The sequence below is a fragment of the Camellia sinensis genome, chromosome 9 (assembly GCF_055761805.1).
Source record: "Camellia sinensis isolate YWXY chromosome 9, ASM5576180v1, whole genome shotgun sequence".
In the NCBI taxonomy this organism is placed as follows: Eukaryota; Viridiplantae; Streptophyta; class Magnoliopsida; order Ericales; family Theaceae; genus Camellia; species Camellia sinensis.
In genome coordinates, this window is record NC_138969.1 from 93,321,252 (window position 1) to 93,336,124 (window position 14,873).

At 33.8% G+C, this 14,873-nt stretch overlaps 1 protein-coding gene across 1 annotated transcript; it reads right to left on the minus strand.

Annotated features, from left to right (window-relative positions):
- Positions 1 to 5,191: 5,191 nt before the first annotated feature.
- On the minus strand, positions 5,192 to 13,447 carry LOC114301532 (Chaperone DnaJ-domain superfamily protein). Its single transcript, XM_082887298.1, has 7 exons — positions 12,812 to 13,447; positions 8,417 to 8,952; positions 8,276 to 8,325; positions 7,743 to 7,793; positions 6,593 to 6,682; positions 6,313 to 6,489; positions 5,192 to 5,486 (listed from the first exon to the last, which is right to left on the minus strand). Exons 1-7 carry the CDS (start codon positions 13,357 to 13,359, stop codon positions 5,442 to 5,444), a joined length of 1,497 nt encoding a protein of 498 aa, XP_082743424.1. The 5' UTR covers positions 13,360 to 13,447; the 3' UTR covers positions 5,192 to 5,441.
- Positions 13,448 to 14,873: the final 1,426 nt, after the last annotated feature.

Consider the following 14,873-nt stretch of genomic DNA (forward strand, 5'->3'; position numbering starts at 1 on the left):
CACTTACACCTTTGGTTGTCCTGTGCGCACCTCGGCGTGCAGCCGCATGCCGAAGCCTAGGTAGCCGCACCTCGGCCAGGAGGTGTAGGACCTCGGCTTAGACCTGGTTGGTACCCAGCATGTCTTCCTGACATGTAAAACAGTGTTTTGACTTCTAGCATGTTTTCCCGAGATCATTTGCATGCATGTGAGACTTGTTTTGAGAAGTATGTTCAGTATGCTTTGCCATGTGTTTGTAGGACTTGGACCTTTGCCTTGACCCCGACGTCCCAAGAACTAGAGTGAGTGGTATTTTTAATAAAGTTATGTTCTTAAAGTTTTGATAAAGCTTTGCCTTGTTTTGATAAAAGTATTTGTTAAGCACGAATGATCACCCCTATTTTATGTATCAAGTATAAGCTTTGTTTTGAATGGCATTCTTGGAACCGTCCTTTCGTGTTAGGGGACGTTAAGCCTAAGTAACACCGTCCTTTCGTGTTAGGGGACGTTAAGCCTAAGTAACACCGTCCTTTCGTGTTAGGGGACGTTAAGCCTAAGTAACGCCGTCCTTTCGTGTTAGGGGACGTTAAGCCTATGTAACATAGTCCCTTGTGCTGGAGGACTCTAAACTTTCGCAGTACTAAGTATAAAAGGATAAGGTCCTTGTCAAAGCGGGCTACGGGCCTAAGTGACACAAGTAATGGTCAAAGCGGGCTACGGGCCTAAGTGACACAAGTAATGGTCAAAGCGGGCTACGGGCCTAAGTGACACAAGTATGTTTTGAAGGACCAAGGTTATGCCGAGGTTATGTTATGAGATTTGACACGTGTTAAGTATGTGAGTTTTGCAAGACCAAGTTTGATGAACAAGATTTATTTCATGTTTTGTACAAGTTATGATAAGTATGGTTTTGACTAAATATATTATGTATTGTTTGAAAAGACCTCGGGAATCATTCATTTAACCCCTTTATTACCTGTACCATTCACTGAGTATCCAAGCTCACCCTCCCTATATATATATGTAGGTAACAAGCTAAAAGTCGGCTACGCCGAGATGTGTGTTTTACAAGGTGTTTTGTATGCATGTTATGTCGGCAGTGAGGACGTCGGCAATCTTGAAGCTTTTGTATTTTGAACATGTCGGCTTGGGAAGCCCTTTGCTAAGATGTAATGTGTATTTTGTACTTTGTATTCAAGTTTTAAAGCTATGTAAAGATGTATGCTATTTCATTTGACTTACGCACTGCTCTTACGGACCACTTGTATGTTGAATTATTGCTTCCGCAATTGTGAGCCCCATATATTTATACTCTGATTGTGTGTGAACCTTGGAAGTTGGCCTTCGGTAATTACGGATTACTAGCCATCACGGCACCAAACTACTAGGGGCGGTTTGGGGTCGTGACATTTTACATCTAAAGACTTTCTTTTCCTTTAATTTTTCCATCAATGGTTTTGTAAGGTGAGGAGGGTGTATTTCCTCAGTTCATCAAATATTCCATTTTAATCTTCATGCAGTTGTTATGCAAGCAAAACTCTTCAAACTTGCTTTAGTATAGTTGTTGACACTTGGAAATGTTAGTGGAGAGACAGTTCAGTGTTATTGTAGTACTGGCAAAAACTCTTCAAATTGGCTTCAGTGTAATTGTAACAATCGAAACTTCTTTTACTGTAATTCCAAAGGCCGATCAATTAGAATAAACTGGCCTTAGTTGAATCAGTTCACATTGTAGTGCTCAGCCTATGCTCAGACTCAGAAGAGATTAGTCTTCACTTTTGCCTTTACAACATCCCATTCCCATTCGTCCTTTCCACGTTCAACACCAGGGTCAATGAATATATATACTTTTGTATATGAGTGCTACTATTAGCATACCAATTAATACTTTGGAACCCCCCAATTTCTTTAATTTTTTTTATAACAATAATAATCGCAAATGAAATTATTAAGAAGGACATGAATTATTTTGGAACACCCCATCTCACAATTAAACCCACTCACCCGCTAAATCATAACATAGGGTTTATGAGAGTAGCTACCTCCCTCACCACCTATACACTTCAAAACCCTCCAGCGGCCAGCCTTCCGACAACTTTCAATGGCAACTATTTGACAGTACACACTTCTCTGATAATGGCAATGAGTGAAAATTTTTCCGATAGCCCAATACCATGAGACGAATGGAATATCACAATATAAGTTCAGAGGAGGTTCATAGTTTGGATGATGTTCGTAGTTCAGAGGAGGTTGATCTTGAATTGATAAGTTTTTTAAAAAACAAACAAATAAATAGTGAAAATAGTTCGATTTTTTTCCGATACTAAACTCCTGAACATATGCCAAAAAAATAGCAACATAGGGCCGAATTAAAGGCATTAGCATGGTGACGTCTAACTGAACATTATTCATATGTTCGGCACTTTGGATCCAAACTTTTTTATTCATATGTTTGGCACTTTGGATGTAACCTTAATGCATACTTATGTTTTGGTTATGCGATGAATTTTAGTTTTATTTGTTAATCAAACAAGTTGATGCATACTTATCTTTATTTGTTAAACTTTGACGGGTCAAACTTGTTCACAGGACGTTATGTTTTTATAATGTTCCATAACACATGTCTGAACAAGTACAAATTATTCGGTAATACAAGTCCGAACATGTATAAATTGTTTAGTAACACAATCCGAACATGGGTAATTTGTTTGGCAACATATGTCCAAACATGGAGGTAGAGAGATCGACAACGGAGAGAGGTCGGCAGTGAGAGATTGACTGTGAGAGAGATCAATGGCAAAAAGAGGTTGACAGTGTGAGATCGGATGTGAGAGAGATCGCCGGTGGAGAGAGGTCGGCTGTGAGAAATAGCTTGTGACAAAGATCGACGGCAGGCATAGATTGATGGTGAAGCTCTGTCGATGGTGAGAGGAAGCTTGAGTTCAACGGTGAGAGTTCAAGAGTTCCCGGTGAGAGAAAACTTGAGTTCAATGGTGAGAGTTCGACAATTAAGGGTTTTGGGAGATGAAATGTTCTGAAGGGGTGTGCATTTTGGTAGGTGTGATATTTTTATGGGTAATTCTATTTGCACACCATACAAACTCTCAATACACACCATCAATGGTGTTCTCATATAAATTTCTAAATAAAAGCCAAATGTTCGGATATAAATTTATAAACATAAAGCAGTAGCTTAGATATAAATAATTGAACAGAATGTATATGTAAACAATTTATTTTTGTTCATAACTTTAAATCAGAACATTTGATATGTGCGCAAAAATTTATATCTAAACACATTTATGGTATGTACTGAGAGTTTGTATAGTGTGTAAATAGAATTTTCCTATTTTTATAAGGATACTTTTGGTATTATTTGAGGGTTCTTAGAGATTTTTAGAGTTTTGACTTTTGCAGGTGAGGTCCAAAGTATTAATTGGGATGATAATGGTAACACTCGTGTGTATATATATATACATGTGGCTATATTGACCCTGTAAAAATCTATAAAGAAAAAAAAAAAGATTAGAAGGGATCAAGATATCATTTTGCTTTCTACTTATTAACCAATTTATCTACAAATTTACAGCAATAAATGCATGTTTTCGTGATCATATTTGTGAATGAACTCGTACTAAATGGTAATGGTGGTGGGCTATATCTTCATATGTAATGTGAGCTCTTGAGCAGATAATGGAATGGCCAATGTTAAACATGGTACATTATTCACCCAAAAAACCATGGTACATATGTTGTTGACTTGCTCCTGGTTTCACCCACAATTTCCTCTTCTTTTTTTCCAAAGGCAAAATAACTTGAGTTGTCCACATTTTTTTTTGTTTTTTGATTGCAACTTGAGTTGTCCAAACTTAAAGAGGTTTTATCCTCGCAGCACTAATATACCAGATTCCATAACCAAATAGTTAAGTGTGCTTGGTGAGAATAGTATTAGGATAGTTGAGCCCTAGTGTTTTGTTGACTGCTTTTTTTGGTGAGAATAGTACTAGGATAATGAGCCCTTGGGTTAAGCTTACTCGGTGAGACCGTAAATGTCTTTGTTCACGAGTAAGTTATACTAAGCAAGCCCAAAATCAACAGACTAAAACTGGCTTATCTACTTTAACAATGTATAAATATATATTAACAAAAAAAAAAAAAAAAAAAAAAAAATTGAAACTTCATTAATTAATGTGGAATGATTTGAAATTAATTAAAGTACATGGTAAAGTGTGATTGCCTTATTGAAAATGTGTGAACAAATCCCTAGTACAAAGTGGATCCCTTGTCCATTGTCTGATTGGAAGATTTAAGGAGGGATTTAGAAAAGGAAATGAAAAAGGTAGGTAAAATTTGAATAAAATATACCTACATTTCACCTAGTTTCACACACCTTTTTCCTTTTCCTTTCCAAATTCCCTCCCAAATCTCTCAACTAAACACAACACTAAGAGGGTGAAAAGTTCGGAAGTGAATAAAAAGAGAGAGAGAACCCAATCTAACCATAATACTCTCGAAACTCATTGAGGACAACGAAGATTAAAGTACTCAAATTTCCCTATGAATTTCTTTATTGTAGTCTAGTTTCATTAGAGCTCTACCCAAACACTTTTTCATGCATTTATGTTAGAGCTAAAGCTCACTCTTGTTTACCTTAATATTTATACAATGACAGTATCCAATGATCCCAGTTTATCATCTGCAATTTTTCACCTCTCCAATACTAACCTCTCAGTCTCAGTACCCTCTCCTCCAGATTCTCTACAATGTCATTGCCATATATCCTTTTGGTTATGAGTGGAAAAAACTTGATTGCTAAGTTGCTAGCTACGACTTCTAACAAAAGTATTATTGACAATCACCCTTTTTTTTTCTTTTTTCTTTTTCAATTTCAAACATTATTAGATTTTTAACATTTGGCAAGCTTGAAATCAAGAAACTAAGCAGTTACATTTTCATTAAAAAAAAAAGTGATTGTCCTAATCTCGATGCAATTGATAAATAAAGTTTAAAAATTGTCAGGTAAAGAAACTGGTGAAACTCGTAGGAAGAAAGAGAAAAAGTAGAGCTCCAAGATTGTTTCTGCAAAGTACAATTGAAATCTCAATAAGGAACTCATAGTCATGGTAATCTCACTATCATTCGTCAATCCACCACGCCGTTGGATTCACTTGATGAAGACGTGAACATCTAGTTCTCGAGTAAAACACCAGGGTTTGATGCATACCTCAGGTCGGGGTGGGCAACGCATTTCTCATATTAAAAAATTACATAGTCTAGCCATTGAGTGACAAAACACAACAGTATATGGATACAAAAGAAGCAGGTTTTTGAAACATCTGTACTAAAAACAATGGAATTATGTGTTTCATCTCTGGCACTTTCTTTGAATATATACATAAGGTGCCTCAGTTTTGAGTTGAAACAGGTTTCCTTTCCAGAGAGGACTGACTACTAGTCATCCTCTAGCTAAAGAAGAAGTCTTGGGAGATGTATGCTGCCCATGCTTCCTGTTACGACATCACAAAATCTCATTGAGAAAGACTCACAATCAAAAGCATAGTTGTCAATGGAAACCGGAATGCATTATGGCAATAGAAACGTGATACGTGATACGTGATAAATATATATATATATATATATATATATTAAGAGAAACGGAAAATGGTAAGTAATATAAGATTCAATAGAAAATCTATATATGAAATTTTATTAAAAACTGTAAGAATAACAATACAAAGCATCAACATAGTTTGATGATCATTAAAAAACTAACACAACATAATATCTACATAAATATATCAGAAGAACTATATATTATTTTGAAAAATAAAATTCTAGAGCAAAAATAGTATAGACTTTGAGAAGCATGTTTCTAGAAAGTTGCTTTTTAAGAGTTTCTGAAAGGTTTCTTTAAATTATGTAAGATCTTTTTATACTTCTCAGAGAAATTTCTCTCAACACTTCATTAGAGTTTTTTATCCACTCCTCCTCAAACCAGTCCATGGGAAACAAGTTTTCCCTTTTGAATAGAGTTTCCAGTAACTATGATCACAAGTCTGCCTTGGAATTCATTTAAATTACCATTTCTCCTCCTAACAATTCTAGCTTTAGATGCTCACCCTTCACCACCAAATTACAGATAGAACTTTCCATCTGCATTTTTCATGTTCAACTCTGATCAAGTGCAAAATTCACTGTCCATGGTCTGAAACCATTTTCGATCAAAATTCTTCCCTCATCTTTCTCACATCGTTCTTTCTAATTTATTTACCATTTGTTCCATTTGATTAATACATAAATTTTTCAAGTTGTAATACAAGCACCAAAACGTACCTGGAGAATTGAAAATGCCTTCTCTGCAACATATTTTTGCATGAACGTTGCACCTCTTTGCTGCAGCTTGTCAGGGTGCAGACACAACCTTGCTTTTTGATAAGCCTTTTTCACTTGTGAGCTTTCTACCAGGTTTGTTATATGGATTTCATACCAACCACTGTCGGGCCATAGAATCTGAATTACATAAAATTAATAAACTGTTATAAATGTGATTCAAATCACCAAAACTAACTCTGAAATAATGCTGCAACAATACCAACAACTTTAGATATCTTACTTGGTGCAATGTTGAGAGCAGCAACCGGATGTTAGCTTCCTTACTAGCTGACCACAACCGTATACCTTCATCTAATACCTCCATTTCCATCTGTTCATTTTGAAGGTAGATAAAAAAGTGAATTTTTCAACAGTTGGTTCATATCTCTTGAGAGGGGGAAAAAAAATTGGAGACAAAAGCCAAGTGGAAGTCGTTTATGATGTATGAAATGGAGAGAGAAGAAGATTCAACACCTTGTGATTTTTTTTTTTTTTTTTTTGGTACCTCGTAAACCATACTGTAGTAGCAATCAATAACATTGATATGTGATTACCAGAGTTCTATAATCACGAAATCAAGTATGTCTTGAGATTTTGGAAGGATCTGATCAAAAGCTATAATACAAATAACACTACATAATTTGTTTCTTTATTTGCTTGTTTGATTTGAACCTTATAATAGTTTTCCTGGTCCGTAATAAAATTTTCAAGTTTAACTTTAAGCTCAATAACGTATGAAGGCAGTAGTACTTAACATTTGAGAAAGGGTTTAGACGCATCTGTAGATACAAACTGCCACATAAACTAGCAAGAATGTATTATGAAAAACTAGACATTACTTGCCAAAAAAGAGAGTCAAAAACCCATCTACCTATAATCTATGTCAGATGGGCTATTTTAAATTTGTGCAGTACCTTTGTCAACACCCAACACTTGGTATGTGTCTGACACGTTTAGTTGGATATGTGCCCAACAAGTATTTGCAGTTGGTATGTGCCAGACAAGTATTTGTAAATAGTTGAATTTACTAAGATTAACATTATTGGTTAACATTCTTTCTTTTAGTTTGTAAATATCATTTTATCCTAAAAAATTGTTTTAAAAATATGACATCTACTCATGTCTTAAGTATCCTTGGAAATGAGAATTAGATAAATCTAACATATAGACGCATACAAACACTCTACATTTGTACACAAGTCCATGTCACATAGCATGTAATATATGATCTGTTTTTGCAAATGAAATGGCACTCACCTGAAGTACTTTGAGTGTAAAAAGCTTACAAGTTTTCTCTTATGCATATCAATGTGCCCAATAAGCACAAGTATATGGTTCTTCTACCATGTGTTCAAAGTAAATAGATGTAAACCTAACTAGAAGAAACTTACATCTTTTTCCAGTTCTCTTCCTTCAGGTGCCCATTTATTCGGTTCTTCTTCCTGCACAAGGAAATAAGTTAATGTAGAGTCCTCCGCCATCCAAAAAATTCAAAGTTATCATCAACATATAGGTACAAATACACAAAATGGGATATAATAGGTTATAACATTTCCTTCATAAAATTCCAGAACTAAGAACAATTTTGCATAACATTTTATAGTTTTATTGTTACAAATATGCTAATCTCACTTTTGGTTTACAACAGGGATAGTCTTAGCCTCCTCAATAGAACATAATCCAGAAGGCACTGAATCCAATTGTTTGTTTTGCTTACACAATTATGCATAATTGATTCTGATAGACTTATAAGGACTAGTCATTAATTTAGGTTTTCTGTTTATGTTTTCAGTTTTGTTTCTAGAGTTTTATTATTAACCCACTTCATATATACAGAGACATGCCACTTCAGCAAATAGGACTGTTCGTCCTCTTTCTCTCAGTGTTTATTTTTGTGAATTTTAACAGAAAAACTGAATTTTACCAGCAGAGATTGCGTTGCTCCTTGTCTATCCATCTGTCCATCTGAAAATCCTGCAGAATTTCAAAGACATACATAAAATTTTCTTACAAACTTCTCACATGTCAACGTTTCGTATAGAAATTATAAGAAGTTCCACACCACCTTCTGCATCAGCAGACTGATCTTTTTCACATTTGCTCCAAATTTGATCAGAATGATGTGTATAGAACTTTTCTTTGGCCCATGCAATTGCGTCGTCAACGCCTAGTGCTTCTTCCTCTGTCCCTTCCCTATGGTCTGCATTAATCTCAATAACATAAGAACTCATGACTTCATCTTCTTCTTGCTCCATTTCTTGTTCTCCCCATCCTTTATATTGAACTTTGCTGGTTTTAACCTCATGATCTTGACATAGTGAAGAGACTACAGATGAAGGGGAGTTGAGTTCTAGATCATCCATGGAGACCTTGACATTTCTATATGAATTGGGTTCAATACTACTGATCTCTGGGGACGAAACAAGCCTTGAAAATCCAAAGTGGGAGCTTCTGAAGTTGTCAATGTGCTCACTTTGGGGAAATTGGTCATCAAAGTGGGAAGACCGGCTGCACGGAACAAAATAAGGCATCTCCTGTTGCATAGGGTGTTCGTTCAGCATCATTGTCGATGAGTTCCATCTACATGGGATGTTTATTGGCCTGTAAATGAGCAAAATCTTAGCAAAGTTGCATAGTATGTGAGAAGCTATTGTTTCAGAAATTAATTCCATTTAATCATAAAAGCTTACTTGTTTATGATCTATTGATTTCTCTTGGAGATAGATTGAAACTAACTTATACTGAGTAACTTCAATGGATTGTGGTGTGCTATATCCTCCGTGCTAAAGTCAAGTTTTGGTAATAACTCTTCCAAATTTATCTCCAATGGTAATCTTCTATGCCAAACTATAGCTAGTGGTACAGAATTTCGTCACAAAATGGCAAATTTTGGGAAGAGCACTTTCTCTTTTTCTCTTATGATAGGTCTATAAATGACATTTATATTGGACTTTTGTTGAAAATAAATAGAAAAGTGACAGTTTTCAGTATTAAATTAATATTGTCGAACTATTACATTTTCAAATTGTAATATTTTAAATTTTGATTTTGACATTGTCATTTGGAATAATTATTCAGTAATTCCGGAGTATGAACACATGATATTTCATACTATTATGATTAGTAGAGAAGGTGGGTAGATAGAGTATTGTGTTGAGTGATTAGGAAATATGAGGGAAGATATTAAATAATAATTGGTTAGGGAATACAGACACGTGATACTCCGAAAATATTGAATAATTTCCTGTCATTTTGACACCAACCATTGGAGGTGTATTAAAAAATAAAAAGTAAAAAAAGCAAAGGAGTTACATTTACAACCATTAATGGGGTTTGGGAATATTCTCAAGGTTGTTGGGCCAAATTTAAACAAGTTCTATATTGCATCAATCTAAAAATTCATCCTTAACAATATTTCGAAGCTCAATTAGTTAACAAAAAACACATACTTCACCAATTTGCAGCACATTTTCAACCGAAGCTTCTACGGGGTGAAATACATTGACTACATGGCTTTGATTGGGCTGTCGCTCCACAAAAACTACACCACACACTTATTTAAAAAAATAAAAATAAATAAATATGGTGGAATTGGTAAATGAACCAATCCGGCCTAACCCATTGATTTGGTTCGGTTTTTATTAGTTTCAGTTTTCGTTTCAATTTCAAAAATGATTGAACCATTCAAATTGGTTTGGTTCGCGGTTCTAAACTGAATTGTTAAATGTTTATTTTTATATTTTAAAAATATTTTTGTATGTAAAAATAATAAAATAAAAATTAGTAGTGAGATTTGAACAATTGATTGTAAATTTGACAAATTTCAACCAACTTAATTATATATATAAACTTTCGAAAATCATAAAATCGAGCCTAATCAAATCGGCTTCCGTGGTTCGATTTTTAACCGATTACAAAAGTTTAACATTTTGGTTATGGTTCTAATTTTTGAAATCATAACAACTAGTTCAATTTCTAATTTACTTTAAAACGGGACTAATTCAATTTGTGAACAACCATGCACTTACGTCATTCTATAAATGGCCCTAGGGCAATAAAGTCATTTAAAGGTTTTTTTTTTTTTTTTTCCTTCTTTCAATCAATAAGGAAGCTTCTATTTACACACACCCATTACACTCTATACACATCTTTTTTAATAAATAATTGGTTCAGAAGTAACATTCCAAAAATAAACAATTGATTCGGAAGTAGAATTATGAATTTTTATCATTTTTTCGATATTCAACTTCCGAATGTATTTACTTGATGTCCATAATAATAATTTCACTTGAAAATAAAATTATAATAAAAATAATTTTTATTAAGTGTGTGCATAGAAGGAAATGGGGATATGCGAATAGAAGCTCCCCATAGTTCTACTTCCACAACATATTATTTGATATACACAATTTATGTCGTTAAATATTAACTTTCGAATAAAAAAATATTCACATATCAACTTTTGAATAAAAATTAATTAACCAAATATCAACTACTAATTCCAATTTTTGTGAGGTCATAATAAAATTAAACTCTGTCATCTCAAAACCTAACCTTACCCCCACCCAACCCCATCTCACCCAACAACCTCTCCTTCCCAACTCCGGTCAAACCCTCTCTACTCTCTCTCATCCTAACCCACTTAGTTAAGTTCAACTAATTTCGTTATAAATTTTTTAAAAAATATTAATGATATTAACAATTGGATTAAATTGAAGCAAAATTTAAAATTAATGATCAAAATCAAACCAATACAAGTGAAAGACTAAAATGGCATAATGGGTAAACTATAAAGAGTGCCGGTATAATTTTCCTTAAAAAATAATAAAATTATGCTAAAATTATGAAATTTATTATATATATATGTCCCCAAAAATTAATCCCTTATTTTATTTTTCATTTTCTCAAAATAGTAATCTCTTTTCAAAAATCAAGTACAAAAATAATATAAATTTCTCATTTTACTTTTCTTTTAAATTTATTAATAATATAAAAAGTACAATTATAACATTGATATTCTCCAAAAAATATATTATCAAAGCGTAATTTTAAAAATTAATTTTTTTAAAGTGTAATAATTGTTCTATCAAAAAAAATTATTCCTCAAAAAGAATTACAATTTTGGAACGGAAAGAGCATTTTTTTTTTTTTTTAAATTTAAGGGGATATGAGTGTAATTTACTGTAGAAATTTAATGATAGAATTAAAAAAAGAATAGGTGGAGTCCATCAAAGAAAGAATTTTTTTTTGTTTTGTTTTTTTTTTTTTTTTTTTTTTTGTTTGATTGACATGAAAGAAGAAACTTGAGTGCTATTAATAGCACGGTTTGGTTTTTTCAACAAAATGTCATTTAAAGTAACTTTTACTTTCTCTCCCGTGATTAGGGGATGCCACGCCGCCTTATCATGGTAGTATTGTAGCGAGTCCAGATCTCTTCCTTGCAATCTTGCTTGTAATGATTGAGATCAATTGTTATAATATTCAACGACTGAAATCAGCTGTTAAAGAAATTAAAATCAATCATTAAATGTTGCAATAGCTAATCTCAACCGTTTCAAGGAGAATTGTAAGGAGAAATTGTAAGAAGGGGATCCAACTCGTATTGTAGCACCCATCCAACTTCTCAACCAAACTACACAGCTAAATAAAATAAAATAAAAATAAGAAAAAATTCTGAAATTTAGTATAATTTAATAATTTATTATTTATAAAATTTATTATTAATTTAAAAATATTTTTCTAAACTTATATTAAAATCAAATTACCTCAATTAATAGTAGGGATGAATAAGTCATTATGAACCGGAGTGATCACACTTTAGTGGTGTCAAAAAAATAAAATTACATATTTATAAATAAATTATGGAAGTGGTCAGTTAGACAGTGTTTCGTAAGTTAAATTTTAAAATATGATTCAATTTTTATTTTTTTTTTTCATGTCTTTTATTATTATTAATAAATTAATAAATTATTTTTTTATCTTCCCATATTCTACTTATCAATTAATTAAATTTTTTCTCACACCTATTTATTCATCTGAAAAAAATAAAAAAATTACAAATTATTCAAAAATCATTTTCAAAAATCATACAACAAAAAAAAATTATAAGTCATTCAAAAATTATTTTCAAAAATAATAATAAAATAAATTTTTAACTTCCTTAAACTCATCTTTCAAAATACAACTCAGGGCTCATTTGAGAACAGGTTTTTTTAATAATTTTTTGATTTTTTTTATTAAAGTATGATATAAGAAAATTAGTATGTTTGAGATGATTTTTTAATTTTTAACGAAAATACGTATAAAAATAAAGGGAAAAAAATATTTAACTTTTTGATATAAGTGATTGGTGTTTTAATTTTTTTTATTTTGTGACTTTTGATTTTTTACCTAAAAAAAAACCATTTGGCAAACGACGCCTCATTACACATTTTAAAAACTAAACGTTAGTGTTTTTCACCTGAGCTTCGAAGCAAACGACGAGATCGAAAAGTCGTCGGCGGCGGTCACCTCCGGCCGTAGAGGACTCAACTGCTCCGAACTCAACACCGACGACGAATTCGATTTCGACCTCGACCTCGACCTCCGAACATCAGCATCATTCTTCTTCCCAAATATATCGCTGTAAAACCTATCACTCCTCTCTCTGCTCGCCGGAATCCTGAACTCCGGCAAGTTTCGTCCTTTCCCGATCATCGGCGCCGTAGTCTCCCGGAATATCTCCTCGTAAAACGGATTCGATGACTTGGCGAAGTCGGCGGTTGAGAATTGGCGTGAGAGAACGGTCCGAGGAGGGCCTCCGAAGACGTCGGTGAAGTCGTCGGGGTGTAGTAGGGTTTGGGAGTCGAAGACGGCTCGCCTCGCTGAGGTCTCCTCCGTCGATCTCCGCCGCGGGAGGTTCGGGTTCGGTTTCGGCCTCGTCTTCGTGCCTGCTCCCATTCTCATCCTCCACGACTCGTCCATGGTAGGCGACACCACCCTCACACTTGACTGCCTATTATTATGCATTTTGTGTTTGCGTCTATGTTATATATGTCAGTATATGCTTCAATAAAAGTTGCTTTTTATGAAAATGTGCTTTTTCTTCTTGGATGCTATTAGGTTTTTATCGTTTTTTTTTTTTATATAATGTTAAGAATTTTAAATATTTTATTAATATTTTTATTAAATATTTTACATGAGCGTGATATTTACATGAGATTCATATAGTGTAAATCTTATACTATATGAATCTTACACTTATATAAAATATTTAGCCCCTTAATTGTACTTTTTTTTGTTGGTCGGATTTTATTATTTATGCATTGATTTATTTTTATTTTTAAATGTTTGTGATGATGAGTGATAGAATTTTAGAAAACACATAGGCGAATATAATGATGATGATTGACATCTTGCTTTCCTCGAAAGATGTTGGATAGTTGACCCCACAGTATGTTATGACATTTTTCAATTTTGGAGATTTTATTTTATTTTTTATTTTTTTGGGAACAGGTCATAAATGGGGCTAAAAATATTTTTTCATAAATTACAATTGAAATGAAAACATTAAAACTATTTACAAACTAGTGAGAATTACTCAATGAATTATCAAATTGCTTTGAGTTTTTTTTTTTTTTTTTTTTTTTTCACTTCTCCAACTCCAACCACTAGTTTGGCCACCAACCAACCATCACTCTTCTATAATTCCCATCTCATCCACTACCCTCCACCACCAATATGAATCCCCTTTACCCTCTATCATCTTCTTCTGTCACTCCAAACCTTCTTCTTTCTCCACCCTATCCCATTTTCACCATTGCATCCATATGCCCTCTTTTCTCGTTGCTGCAATTTTATTTTGGATACAAGTGTCGTTTGTGCACGAGTGCAATTGCAAGTTGTGAGTTGTACATATTTGTCATTTGCATCTAGCCTCTTGCTACGCCTTCCTCCATTACTTCTTCTTGTCTTCCCTTCCCCACCCATTCCAATCACCTCGTCATTTTCCTACCTAGCTCTGCCCCTCCCCTAACCATTTTCGTCACCTCAACCACTCTGTCACCCAACCCAACCCAACCCAACCCAACCCAACCCAACATCTTGGTCAATAAAAAACTTAACCACCACAACTACCTTAAACCTTTCAATTGCTTCTCCTAACAACCCTGCTCATTCTCATGTTACTATTGTTGAAACCATGTTATGCATACTTATCACCTACACCCTACACATAGTCTTGTATGCTTTACTTGTTTTTACATCAACAAAAAGATGGGGTGCATGGTGGTGACAAGAAGGGACTGGAGGCATTTAGGTGATTTTGGTGGCTAGGGTTTAGTTAGCTTAGGCGAAGTTATGTAATAAAGGGTCAGTTGTGACATGAATGGATGGGAAAGGAGTGCAGTTAGATAGGACAGATGTGGGGTGACTAAAATAGGTGGATGAGGTGTTAACGATAAGTAAGGCTGTAAATGAATAGAGTCGTTCATAAACAGGCTCGAGTTCGACTTTGTAAGCATTCATTCTAACTCGGTTCATTA